This window comes from Echinops telfairi, unplaced genomic scaffold, assembly GCF_000313985.2.
Source record: "Echinops telfairi isolate 266 unplaced genomic scaffold, ASM31398v2 ScPeMD7_2291;HRSCAF=2852, whole genome shotgun sequence".
NCBI lineage: Eukaryota > Metazoa > Chordata > Mammalia > Afrosoricida > Tenrecidae > Echinops > Echinops telfairi.
The window spans coordinates 4242128-4256159 of NW_022106189.1; the positions used below are offsets into that span (position 1 = coordinate 4242128).

The 14032-nt window shown below is 50.6% G+C and overlaps 1 protein-coding gene across 3 annotated transcripts in view; it reads right to left on the minus strand.

Moving 5' to 3' along the window:
• Positions 1-14032, minus strand: part of ZNF536 (zinc finger protein 536) — a 379804-nt gene that overhangs the window by 163274 nt on the left and 202498 nt on the right. For 2 of the 3 annotated variants that reach the window (XM_045293779.1, XM_045293781.1), the window contains exons 4-5: positions 13885-13971; positions 4910-6478 (exon numbers count right to left, since the gene is read on the minus strand). In XM_045293779.1, coding sequence (XP_045149714.1) covers positions 4910-6478; positions 13885-13971 — 1656 coding nt within the window. The remainder of the gene's footprint in view (positions 1-4909; positions 6479-13884; positions 13972-14032) is intronic. The other variant, XM_045293780.1, reaches the window with a different exon arrangement.

A 14032-nucleotide genomic window follows, 5' to 3' on the forward strand; every position in this document is an offset into this window, starting at 1 on the left:
GGTGGTTAGCTTTCATCCTTTCAGCTACAGGGCTCTCACTGCAGCCACACAATGTTCAGGTGGCACCCTCATTTCTTTATGTCCTCATTGTCCTGTAGATGCCCACCTCCATGAGAGCGCAGACTGTCAACCCAGAGCTGCTCCCGAGCCTCTGCAGAGCCAGCTGGCAGAGGGACCATGACTGAACTCCGGCCCCTTCCGCCTCGTGCCTCTTCTCCTGGGCAAGGGTGGGGAGAGGGCAAGTCAGGGGGGAAAGCATTCTGGAAACGTCTTTGGCCAAAAATAAAATCAGGCACACTGGGACGCATCTGGGCTGATGAGTCGCCACTCACATGTTCAGCTCTGGCAGAACCCACAGCTGTAAAGAGGGGGTTCCTTCATAGAAACAGGCCTCCGTCCTGGAAGGAAAGCCGCTGCCGGCAAGTTGGTTCTGCTCAGGGTGCCCTGGGCGAGTCAGAGGAGGCTGTGGTCCACAGCTGGCTCCAGGGCTGCTTTCGTGCATGAGGAGATGCCAGGCTTCTCTTCTGACTCCAACCTCCAGCACCTTGGCTAGTTGCCTGGTGTGATGACCATCTGTACCCTCAGGAGAGGGGCAGACACCTTACACTAGAGCAGGGTCGGCCAGCAAACAGCAGCCCCTGGGACAGATCCGTCACCTGAGATCGTCCATAGCCAACCGTTCGCACATCGTCTGTGACTGTTCTTTGCTTCCCTGGCAGTGTTGGGTACTTCTGACACATCATGGGACCTACAAGCTTACTGTCTTTGCCATCTGGCCCTTGACAGAGAAAGTTGGCCGGCCTCCGCTTAGGAGTACATGTTTCCCAACTGCCTCTGCTGAGCATTCAATGGGGTCTCAGGTCTCTTGTCGAAGGTAACAGATGCTTGATCTTTCTGCTTTGCCCTGCATCTAAGTCTGCACCCGTGGACCTTATCCTGGGCTTTCAGAGGGCATGAAGCAAGCCCTGATCATAGACCCAATTCACCGCAGTCCCGAGTCCCAGCTGTGTCCGCTTAGAAAGGCACGGATGAAGATGATCTAGTTGCCCTGCAGTCTCCCCAACTCTGGAGTGAACTCAGATATTTGACCTGTGTGGCCAGCCAGAAGCCTGGGTGCTGTGCCACCAGCTACCGCCCTCTCTCTGTGAACTCGGAAGCTTCGACGTCTTCCTTGGTTCTCCAACAGACACAACATTCCATCAAAGGTTCTCAGACTAGACAAGGGGCTGTGTGGTTGGCACTGGACACAAACACTCCTCAGGCTCTGCCCTCGCCCTGCTGAAACACTCATCTAAATCATGAAGGGAAACCCCAGTTTAGCCAAACAAGGTTACACCTAGGTGCCCTGAAGGCACTGGAGTCAACGAACAGAATCAAGGAGTGTGCCCCTTGCCTGGGGCTGGGAAGTGTTTTATGGAGATCAGCTGTCGTGGACTATCCCCCACTTGTGAAATAAGATCCCTGAGCTCCAGTGGAAAGCCAACCCAGAGCCATCTCTTCCTCAAGATCGTCAGTGACATGTCTTTGACTAAAGTTCTATCCTCCATGGAAAATGAAGGCACAAGTTCTTGAAGTTGGCATAAATGACAGGCCTCTCCCTACTCAACTGGCTAGGCCAGCCACTTCCTTCATTGGCTTCCTCTTCTGCACCAGCGTTATAAGGGCATGTGGATGTGAACAGGCAGTGCAAAAAATGGCCCAAGACACCAGGTCCATGATGCCAAGGATTGGAGAACAAGAGTTTTGAAATATAAGGAATTAAGCACACGGAATGTAGGAAAACGCCTGGAAGTCAAGCCTAAGCTGTGAACATCACCTGTGGACTTAGGGTTAAATGCCATCTCATACAGCCCACAGTGTGCGGCAGAGAAGCTACTGAGACTGTGGGGAGTCTACGGGATTTGAGCAAGGATTTTGACTGATGCTTCTTCAAACACTCTTTACCCTGTGAGAATAGAGATCTTCCATAAGAAACGGATACCAGTTCTTCCTTCAAGCTTATTTCAAGGGCCAAAGCAATGGATTGTGGGTTTATTAAGCAGATAAAATGAGACCCCAAACTCCATCTGACATGTGAATTATAGGAATAATTGTTCGGTTGGCAAGGCCCAGCTTTTAGGGACAAGCCGGATAGTGACCTGGTAGGCCAGGTTGGAATCCCGATCCACTTTTAGTTGAATAGAGAACAGGGAATGGACATTAGGAGCATCTCATCCCTTGTGCCAGTCTCACTTCTAACTGTATAACGTCAAATCGATGGAGGTTTGAAGCTTAGATCTAGCACTGAGGGTAAGCCACATTATTTGAAAGAAATGCCCATTTTGCAGTAGCCTAGTGGATCTTATTTTCTCTCACAGATGTTCACAGTTCTTAAGGCTTACAAAGGATAGAGAGGTCTGGCTCTACTGGGCACTGAGATGCCACAGCATGCAGCAAGAACATAAGACAATGGTGGTGGTGGTTGGGGTGGTGGTGGGCCAGCTAAGGGAGCAGGGCAAAGAGAACTGGACAGGGTCGGGACCATCCTGGAAGACAAGTGGGCAATGCCCTACAACCAGCCCTAAAGGCAAAGGCCAGGAGAGGACTCACGTGCCTACTTTAAACCTAGGAAAGAAGAAGCACCGATGAAAGGTGGAACTCAAGCTCTGCTTATGACCACACTTGGTTGTGGTCTCTTGCCATGAGTGGAAGGTGGACCTAAGGAACAGGTACTTCTGCAGAGGAAGCCACCAGGGTGCCTTTCAGCCTGTGTAGCCCAGGGGTCCTCACTCCTGATGGGACAGAGTGACCACAGCTCCCATTCCAGGGTCTGTGGCCCAGTGGCTGCAAAATTCGCTAACAAGGTTTCCACCACACATCCTCAGATGTATCTCAGGCCTGTCCCAGGTCGCTGTGTCCAGAGGGTAAATGGCTCACAGGACAGAGAATGCTCCCCCCACCCCCACCACGGAACCCCATCCCCTGCCTCCTGGTGGGAAAGGACAGCATGAGGCAAGCTTTCTCCAAGGCAGGCAGCTTTCCTGCAGCATTGATAGGACGATGGGAAAATTAATAGGGGTAATATGAGCTCATTTCAATAATAATGAGCTTATGAACATGCCAGGTTTTGATCTTTTCTGATGCATGGATTCCTGGCAGGAACTAGGGTCCTATGTAGGTAGTTGAAAGAACTGAAAATAGACTTTTTTTAAAATCCCCAAACAAACAACAATTGAAAAAAGAAACCACCCCAATCATAAACTTAAAACAGATTAAAAACAATTTTTGTAAGACTTAAACCTCGCTTCCCCACAAAATAAGAAGAAGAAAAGGACTGACATAAACCCCTTTATTCGTCTTTTAAATATTGTTTTTAACGGCTTCAAAAGCAATAAATTGTATGTGGCTAAAAATAGAGCCGGGGTGCTGGTTAATGGGGCCTTGTGAATCATTCAGCATAAAGAACTGTCAATATTTTTTTTGAGCTGTCAGAAATCCATTTAGTGATTTTTGACAATTCAAAAAATATTTCCAACTGCTTGGTTCAGTTCCTAGTGACTTCGAGAAGGAGAGGGAAAGCAGAAATATATCAACTCAATTTATGAAGCTGGAGTCCCGCTTCCTGAATCCTGCTCGGTGCTAAAAGGAACATCAGGATGCTGAGGTTAAGAAATACTCCCTTGGGCGACCTCTCCCTTCCTCTCACCCCTCCTTGTTCACCCTCCTCTGGCCGCCCCTCTTTCTTCCTTTCCATCCTTCCTTCCCCTCCTTCCCTCCTCCCTCGAATCTTCCTCCCTTCCCCTCCCCTCCTCCCTCTCTTCTTCCCTCCCTCCTTCCCCTCAACAGGTGTAGTAAAACCACAGCCATCCCTTCACAGAGGGCAGATAGAGGAGGACCCAGGCCCTTTGTCTCTAGCTGGGACATCCTGGGGCTGGTCTCAAAGGGAATCAGATACTGAGCTTCTCTTGGGAGAAAGGCTTTGGAACATGCGTATCTGGTGCCGAGAGAATGATTTTGTGCCGCTCCTCGCCTCCCCATTGCTTGGATCAGATTCTAGACTTCACTCGGGTTATCCTGTTTTAAAATCTGGAATGACTTTGGGGGTACCCATGTGCTTGAAGGAGGTAAAACGCCAGGTTGCTAATAAGACCAGGCAGGCACGAGTCCAAGACACAGGATCACAACACTGCTAACCAGGGACTTCACAATAGACATTTCTTGTTAGAACAATAGACAGGCACGTGGACAGACAGGCAGACAGAAGGCAATAGTAGAAGGCTAAAGTCACAGTAACTTCCATTTGGTTTATCGAAAGGTGACTTATAAACACCTCAACCCCATCTCCCTCCCTGGAGAGAGGGTCACGTTATTGGTGGTCAGTGTGAAATGATTTTAGTATCCTCGAAGTCAAGATAAAGAACATTCAAGAAAGCAGATTTGGCTTAGCGAAGCATGAAGGGCTTGTCTTTTGGGTGTCTTATGCATAAGTGGAAAATACTGAAATGTTTGCAAGTCACCGGATTTCTTCTTGGTCTGCCCCCTCCTCCCCCCTGCCAAATTCCCCTTCCTCAAAAAATTTTTTTTTAAACAGGACTCCTTCACACTGTGATACGCTGCCCCCCACCCCACCCCACCCCACTTTTCAGGCATTTCAGTTGATCATGATGCGAATGAAACACAAAAGTATGATTTCTAAACCTTCGAAATGAAATGAGTTTCCATGATTGTCTCTATTGCATACACAGCAGTGCCTTTCTCATGGTTATCTCAAACTTGTCTAATGGATGTTTCCCCACTGGTGGTGGTAGTGGTGGTGGTGGTGGTGGTGGTGGTGGTGGTGGTGGTGGTGGTGGTGGTGGTATTTTCAAATGCACAACTCAGCACTGCTGCTGGGGGAAATGAACTGAAAGAAGAGGATTCTAAAACTTACCACACAAGTCTGGCCTCTTGATACATCCAGAATTTGATGTGCTACTTGCAAGTCCGTTAAAGGCTGCTAAGCCATCGGCGCTGTAGGTCCTGAGGACCGACAGCATGTTCATGGGTTTCTCCAGGCCCAGGGGCCCCCGCTCCGGCTTAGGCAGGCCCACAGAGGTCTCCTGGGCTGGGAGGAGGCTGGGGTTGTGCCACTGCTTCTCCGATGCTTGGGGTAAAGGTGACATGAGTCCCTGGTTGGGCTGGGGGGTCCCCGTGGGCAGCAGACTGTCCCCTCCATCACTGCCGCTGTCCTTGCTCAGGGTAGACAGGGGCTTGGTCATCATTTCGGGTTCAGTGTCAATATCGTCTTCTTCATTGTTCTCGCCCTTGGAGGAGTCCATGTCCTCTGAAGAAGCCACGTCGGACAGGTCATCAGTCACGGTCTTGGTCATGTTCTCAGGGATCAGGATGGGGGCGTCATCTTCTGGGTGGGCCTTCCCATCAGGCTCGCTGCCGGGGCAGGTGCTGGAGGCTCCCGAGCCGGCCAGGCTCGGATAAACACTAAACTGCTTGTAGAAGTCTGACGGGAAGTTGCAAAAGGCAGGGTCGACGGGGCCAGACCAAGGGCTGTTCTTGGGCTCCACCAGGGGCTCCTTGACCTGCCCTGGGGCCATCTTCTCGGAAGCAGAGTCTAGCAGGCCCACGGTGTGGGAAAGGCCCAGCTCCTTGTTTGACTGTGCCGTGGGCAGCTGCGCCACTTTGCTGCCCGTCCTGGCTGGGTCTTTGCAATTGATGGGTGGCCCCAGGGCATTGTCTTTGCGTTTGGCCTTGCCGAGGTGGTTGGCCTGGAGGTGAAGGGCCATCAGCTCCATGGAGGACGTCGTGAAAGAGCAAAACAAGCAGGCATGCCATGCCACATTGTCTTGGACAGTCACCGAGGAGCCTGGGAGGGCGGCAGCATCGGGCCTCACAGACAAGTCCAGAGGCTCATACTGAGACTTCTCCGACTTCCTCGGTAAGGGTTTACCGCTAGGCTTCTCCTCGCCACCCTCTGCCCCGTGAGCTTTCATGGAATGCGGCTCAGACAGGGCTTTGTCCTTCATGTCCTTCTCCTTCTTCAAGGAGCTGAGGACAAAGCTGTCCATGAATGCTTGTAAGGACCCTTGGAAATTCACCCCATTGCCCACCATGCTTTGATAGGCTCTTCCGATTTCAGAGAAGTGGGGGCTTTTGGAAGGAAGGGCAGCACCTTTCAGAGGATCTGACGGTGTCTCGGAGGACATGCCCGTGGCCTGCCCCAAATGGTCTCCGGAGAGCACTCCCAAGGTCCAGTGCTGAGAGGCAGGGGCCCCTCGAAAGTCGATGCCAGGGAGGCCCTTAAAGGCACCCCTGAGGATGTCTGGTCTGATAAACAAGGATGCCTTGCTGGACATTTCATCCTTGTGGTCTTGGCTTGAGGGCTGCGCAGACAGAGCCCCAGCCCCGTTCTGTCTCTCCCGATGGTGTCTCTCTAGGTGGTACTTCAGAGACGCTGACTGGGTACCGGCATAGTCACAGTGCGGGCATTTGTAGGGTTTCTCACCTGCAGATTTTCATGAGAGAGAGAGAAAGAGGGAGAGAAGGAGAGGGAGGGAGGGAAAGTGTTTATCTCATTTTGGTGTGCTGAACAAGGCTGGAAGGATCAACATTTGTTCTTTGAAACAAAGCAGTTCAAACTAATAATTAGTGAGAGAACAACTGTTTTTTAATAGAAGAATAATTCGTACTCTTAAGCTTTTTTAATGATTTTGTACCATTTGGGACTATTCAGGACTGACATACTATCTACACACAATTAGCTATCTTTTTTCTTTATCTAACATGTGAAAATGGCTGTAGATTTAAAAGCTATGATTATGAAAATTAAGCATAATAATTTCAACCACAGTGATCATTAAAAGTAGAAGTTTAAAAAGACAAAGTACATAACAAATGGGTGGCTACAATATTTTGTGTATACAATAGCTCGAAAATTTGTTTAAATTATACACATGGAAACCATTTTTAAACCTAAAAATTTTATGGCAGTGTTACGCAAGACTGAAGTGAATGATTTAAGTCTTGCTCTGCAGTAAATCATGGATATAATTAGCAAATGGCATACTGCACAAGTAATTTATCATTATTTGGAGGGCACCATTCCAGACGGGCTCAGATATCTGCAGACCTACTGCATTGTTCCTAAATAAAGAACTATAAATACCGATTCTCTAAAATATTAATACCATTACAGTGCATTATGATTGCAGCATGTAAAGACATATAGTTAAGAGAAAAAGCAGTCAATAAAACTTAAAAGAAAACGAGTAATAAAAAGGCACAAAATATATTTAGTTTCTGTATTTGAAATTAACATTATCTACTGGTCTTTGTACTGCCTTAAATTTCTACTAATGGCAAACCGAATGCACCGGTAGTAAAATGTGTAATTTACCTATAATAAGCACTTTCTGGAGAATAAAAATAGCTTTAAAGCGTGTTTTAAAACATATAAGATAATTTTCCCAAATTAAATATTTATTTAAATGCAGCCCCACCACCCCCACCCCCACCCCCACCCCCCGCCCCCGACTTCTATTCTTCTTCTTGCCTCGGGTGGAAACCAGACCCTAACATACAACTGCATCTGCCCTCATCGTGGGATAGAGGAGAGGGGCGGGTGGGATGGTAAAGAAATACAGCTCTACACAGATTCCAAGCAGTCCTTTTTTAAGCTCTGGGATCAAAAAGCTCCTGGAAGTGACCCCTTTTCGTTTATCCACAAGAACATCCTGTCAGTATCCACAGCGCATTCTCCCAGGAAGCATGACTATTCCCACCCGCCTCGGTTTGTTATCCCACTGCAGAATGGACTGGTTTGAAAAAGCAAGGCAAGCCACTGGTGAATGGTGCATTCTGAAAGCACTTTACTGTGTCTGCTCTTCACGGAAGGCTCCCTGGTGCAGCAGTGGTTTGAAGCACTCGGCTGCTACCTGGAAGGTCAGTAGTTCAAACCGCGCAGATGCTCCATGACAAAAGGACAGAAGGCAACTTACTTCTGCAGAGATGACAGCCTTGCAGCCCCTGCGGGCCAGTTCTACCCTGTCCTGGAGTCAGATCTGACAGCGGGTAGACATTGGCTAACCTGAGCTGATGCCCAGGCCTCGGGCAGAGGGCATTTCTGGGGAAACAAGGGGAGCACCAGGCCAGGTTCTGAGGACGGGCCCGCATGCCATCTCTGGTTTGCGTTCAGGATCTTGGAGACTGATGCCTGCCTCATCAAAGTGGTGGCCAGGGCTCCTCGGCTTCAGAACTGAGACACCCTGTGACTAGTCCTTTGGACAAGGCCATCAGCCTGGTATGGGACCCACCTAAGCACCTCGCTGCTCTGCACCTGCAGGTCCTAGCCCTCTCCGGTGAGCCCACTGCCAAGGATCCACGAGGAAAGGGCTGTTTCCTTTGAGGTACATGTTCAAAGGGGCTCAGAAACCCACTGCTTTCCCACATTTTGGAATTCATTGATCCCTGGGTTGGACTCGAATTCATTTCATCCCATGCTATGTGGACACCCACCCTGCAGGCCAAAAATCCATCACAGGAACAGTCCTGGGATGGCAACTTCTAGGTATCCAAGTGTCCTGGCCTCTTCAGCTCCCCAGGGAAGCCCAGTGGCCAGACACAGCAGCAGTCCCTGAAGTTTAGAGGACATGCAGGTGGAATGCCTGGAAGGAATGCTCAGGATCCTGGCCCACAAGCTCTGTGGGGAGCCCAGCAAAGGTGACCACCAGGCCCTAGGCGGACAGAGCCTAAAGCACTCTGCCGCTAACCGAAAGGTCGGCAGCAGTTCAAGCCTCCCAGCTGCTCCCTTTGGAGAAGCATCTGGAAAAGATCATGTGCATCTGGCCCAAGGTTTGTAGAGAAAACACGGCTATTCCTTACCTCCCACCACCCAGTGAGTCCACTCTGCCTCACAGGGACCCTACACAGGGCTTCCAATCTGTAAAGCTGCACGGAGAGGCCAGCCTCAGCTTCCTCCCACAGGGCAGCTAGAGGGCTTGAACCATAGGCAAACCCACTTCTCACCCCGCCAGGACCCAGTCATATGTGTGTTGTGCATACATGTGTATTTTTTCCCCTGGGGAATGTAGACTTTCTCCGCAGGCCTGTGTGGTACCCACTGGACATACATATGTCTCCCAAGACATAGTCCTTTGGAATGCACACTAAGGTAGTGATCCCCAGTCTGCATTGTACCTTAACATCATCCAGGAGGATTACTAAAATGCAGACTGGCTCTGATTTCCTAGATCTGGGGTGGGGCTAAATCTCTCTCTCTCTCTCTTGTGTGCACGCGTGTACTTCTTTTTTTAGAAGCATTGCCTTACAACATGTCCACACATACATCTGATCTGTGTGGATATATATATATAATATATATTATATATATATATAGAATAACTTTTATCGATTCAACATGTTGCACTGTACCAATGCTCCGACACCCATTGCATTAGTTATGTTCCTCGTCACTAGGTTTTGAACACCAAATCGAGGCTGGCACTTTTTCACCAGCAGCCTGGTGATTCCCATGAAGGCAGTAAAGAAGCCACAGGTGGGAAGACCAGGGTGGGGGACTTTAAAACAAAGTTACTACTTGGTCCCACCCGTAGGAATTCTAATTTATCAATGTGTGACCTGAGCACTAAGGCAGCCTGGCTGCCAAGTGGCTTTCCCCTGGGCTGCTAGCTAACAAGGTCAGTGTTATCACCAGCCACTCCCAAGGGAGTAAGATGAGGCTTTCTACTCCTGTAAAGCAATTCTGTTCTCGGAAACTCACGGGGCAGTTCTACCCGATCCTGTAGAGTCTCTATGAGTCAGCATTGCCTCAGTGGCTGTGATTTAAGTTATAATTTTAGCTAGAGGGTCACTATGAGCCAGAATGGACTGCAGGGCACAGTGCTTGGTGTTTGGCTTCGGCTTGAGCACTCAGAATTTTCAAAGTCCCCGGGTGACCCCCCTCACTGCCTAGAGCAGTGGTTCTCAATCTATGGATCTCGACCCCTTTGGGGGTCAAATGACCCTTTCACAGGGGTCGCCCGATTCATAACAGTAACAAAATTACAGTTACGAAATAGCAAGGAAAATAATCTAATGGTTGAGGGGTCACCACACATGAGGGACTGTATTAGAGAGTCTGAGCATGAGGAAGGTTGAGAACCCGTGGCCTAGAGCCTACCTGGGCAGTAAGTAGCCTGTGGGATAGGTGGTGGATGATGACTTGTTAGGGAGGCAGCCTGGCCACCAGGAAGGGGTCTGAGAGCCCAGACTGAGGAACTGGGATGCCGTGCTACCTAGAAGTGCCTACCCTGAAGCCTTTGTGTCCTCGGGCTGCCAGTGGGAAGGTTGGGCCTCATGTCCCTCAAAGGCTCGGGCTAATCTCAAACACCGTTTCTCTTGAATGGGGTCAGAGACACAGGTGTGTGACACACAAATGGATGTGCGCACCTAAAGATGTGCAGGTCTGTTTGCATGGCAACCCCATACATGAAGGACCACCTTGACCTCCCAGGATGCTCTTGGCCCTTGAGGTAAAAGGAAGAACCAGGAGTCAGGCCTCTGCTCTGAGGAGACACCTCATATGATTATTCAAGCCAGGGAATACACACACACACACACACACACACACACACACACACACACAAGTCCTTGGAGCTCAGCCTGTGGGGTGCATGCCAGGCCAAGCAAACTCAAGGGCTGGCCACATGTGTGGGATAGCTCTCCAAAGGACTTCCAACCAGCTCAAGGGCTTCATTTCCCCCTGGCAGCCTCCAAGCTGTCCCCCAACCACACTTTCCCTGGAGGGCTGGGGAGGCCAACATACTCACAACCTTCTCTTGACCCCCTGCTCTAGTAAAGTTCCCACCAGACCATGGCCTCCACTGCTCGGGAACAGAAGGGCCATCTGCTCTCGTTCACCACCGGTGACCATCTCCACTGCTGTCTACGTCTACAGAGGCATGGGCACTGGGAACGAGGTTGCTTTGAAAAATCCCAAACTGAGCATGCCGTCTGCCTACTCCATTCCCGAATTCCTAAGAGACCTACTGGACTGCCCAGGTCCCCAGATCAATGCCCTGAGTTTATCGTTGGGATAAATGTCTGCACTTGTGGTGGTTGTTAAAGTCCTGGGCTTTGTTTTCTTTGTAAGACCCTAAACTCTCATAATGATTCTCTCGCATCATGCCTTTGCTCAGCTGGCCTGGGAACCTCCTTGGAGCTCGGCCCTGTGGTGGTGGTGGTGAGGGGGGGGGGGGGGGATGTCTGGCCAGGTACATTGGGGCCTGGTCTCATGTGTGAGGGAGCCTCCTGAGACACCCCCACCCACCCCACCCCATCCCTGCAAATGACCCAAGAGCTTCATTTCCCAATGGGAATCTCCCAGCTGTCTCCCAAGTGTGCGTTTCCTGGAGGGCACTTCTCAGAGAGCTGGGCAGGTGAACACCTCCCAGCCCCCACCCGGGATGGGTGGAAGGAGAAACTCAACATCAGTGATTTCCCGGGGCCCTGAGGTACCTGCCACTGCCGGATGTCAGCTGTGGAGTCCCCCTGGTTGTGGATCTGCCAAGCTGGAACGCACATTTTCACCCCCAGAGAGCTCTGATCCGGGCTGGCAACAGCAAGCCTCAGGCACAGGGCATCGCCAGCCCTTGCTGCCAAGGACGGAGAGGCAGGGAGCTCGCCGAGCCCTGTCCAACGGGCCTTCCCTGTGCAGCCTGCCAGTTGCTCTGTCTACTTGAGCGATTGGCCACTTAGACCATAAACGAGTCCAAATCTACTGGGGGAATCACGTAAACTGACCGACCCACGCTTCCAGGGGCCACAGTCCTCCACCACCTCCAAGGTCCCTCTGCAGATGTGCGGGGCTTGCGAACGTTGCACCTGCCTGTTGTAGGGGCACCACTGGCACAGACATCCGCGGAGCGGGACAAGAAAGGGGAGGGGCCGGCGTCTCTCCAAGACAGTGAATGGCGGATGTCCGGCCCTCTGGCTTTTGCAGAAAAGCCTCCTATCCAGAGCTCCACTTACAGTCCTCCATGCTGAAATGCCGGCGCCTCCTTCACAGGTCTTTGGAATAGCGAGAGGGCCGCTGTCCCCTCCCTGCAGTCTGGGTCAGGGCCAGACTGAAACCAGCCCTGGTGGCCTCAACTGGGGAGACATGACAGCTAGATGAAAGGAATAAGATGTGGGCCAAAGCCAGGCATCTCTAGACAAGAGGCCTTTACTCCGAAATGCCTGATAAAATGTTGGAAGCATCAGTTCCTTATTCCAACAGACGAATGAAATAAACTGAAACACCCCACGTGGACCCAGCTTTCCAGCAGCGTCTGCATAGATGCAGATTCAACACTGGAATGCTGACAACTTCACACTCCTTTAGAAACACAAGGCCAGGTGGCTTAGTGAGTTCAGCGCACCCATTTGCACAGGTTTATGTCTTTGGTCCTTCTGCACTGGATCCACCCGAGGGTCCCTCACTTGTCCAGGGAGACCTGCAGAGCTAGTCAGAGCCCACTCCTACCAGCGCCTCTCGGCAAAGAACAGGTGCATCTGCACGAGTCTCCTTGGAACGGCCTCCGTGAAGCTTTTCAGAGGCAGTACGTGCTTCCAGGTGTTGTTTTTGTTGTTGTTTTGTTTTTTTCTAAACCTCCAGAAGTGTGCTCACTTTTAACTTGAGGAACTGAATATCTCCCTGTATTTGCATCCTCGATCGGATATTTATATAGTCTTTCTCCCCATCTTTACTTCGTTGCTACCAGGAGAGAGAAATATGGTGGGGCCTTGGCGGCGAAGCTTCAGTACATTAATATAAATTGTACGCTAATTCCCCCAAAGCATCTAGATGCTGTAAACCTGAAGACTTCTCACACAGCTGCTTATTGCTAAACAGTGCCTTGTCCAGAAGGGGACAATCTGTGTCTCTAATTGCTGTCACTGAAGCCGAGATTCATTATGTGACTTTCCCATTAAAATGTGAGCATTAATTTGTATAATGAAATATCACCCACTGCAGTGTTCATTAGCCATGCCCTACTGTATACGGCACGTTGTTAGCTACCTAGAAACTGTAGTTAATTTCACTAATGGATATTTCCCTACTTAGTGTTTGGGAGGAAATTTATACTGTAACATTACCTCTTAAACTTTTAAGGAAATTTAAATTTAATCCATTATTTTCAACCAAAGTTTGGGGCAACGGGAAGGCTGGAAGGGCAGGGGTGAGGGCTGTGGAGGAAGAAGAAGGGTGTTCAGTTCATCGGAGAACTCGTGACATGGGGCATCTCCAACCAGAACCCAAAGGCACAAGGGAGGTGGGGAAACAAACGCATCTCCATGTGGGCAGGCAACCCTCCGGGTTTGCTTGCATTTGGCTCTTTTCTCCCGTGGCTCCCCCACCCCTAAGCTGAGGCTATTCCACCGCAAGCTTCTTTTTTCTTGTCTTAGCATCATTATTATTTGTAAGAACCTGCAAGTAGTGCAAGGCTTAACATCCACTTTTTAAACGCATGGAATCTGCTCTTGTGAATGAGAGGACAGCCTCTTAGCTCCTCTTGAAGAGGATGGGTCTGCGCATCACCGGTCCACTCGGTGTACACAGGGTGGGGGCCACCTGGATGGGGCTAGACTTTCATTTCCACCTGCAGTGATACACCAGGCCCTTGTGGGGTGGGGGACCCTCTGCAGATGAAAGTCAGCTCCCCCAGGAAGCTTGAGCTCCGAAGCCAGCAGCTAAGGGACTGCACCACACCTTTCATGGAGGTGGGGGGAGAACAGTCGGGGGCTGCCACCTGTCTCAGCACCCATGGCCCTGGCATGCCACCCTCCTGGCCTATGGCGCCTGGAGAAACGGAGGCAGGCAGGGTTGCAGAGTCGGGCTGGGGGTAAAGAGGACCGCCGATGCACAGTACTTCCCTTTCACGTCGCCGGGAGGCTGCGTCAGCACTGCGTGTGGGTGCCTGTCACTTCCTTTCCTCCTGCTGGGGACGGGGTGGGCACCCACTGTCAAAGAAAGGCTGCGTTAATTCCCTCAACAAGCCAAACGCCCCCAGAGAAGTAACAG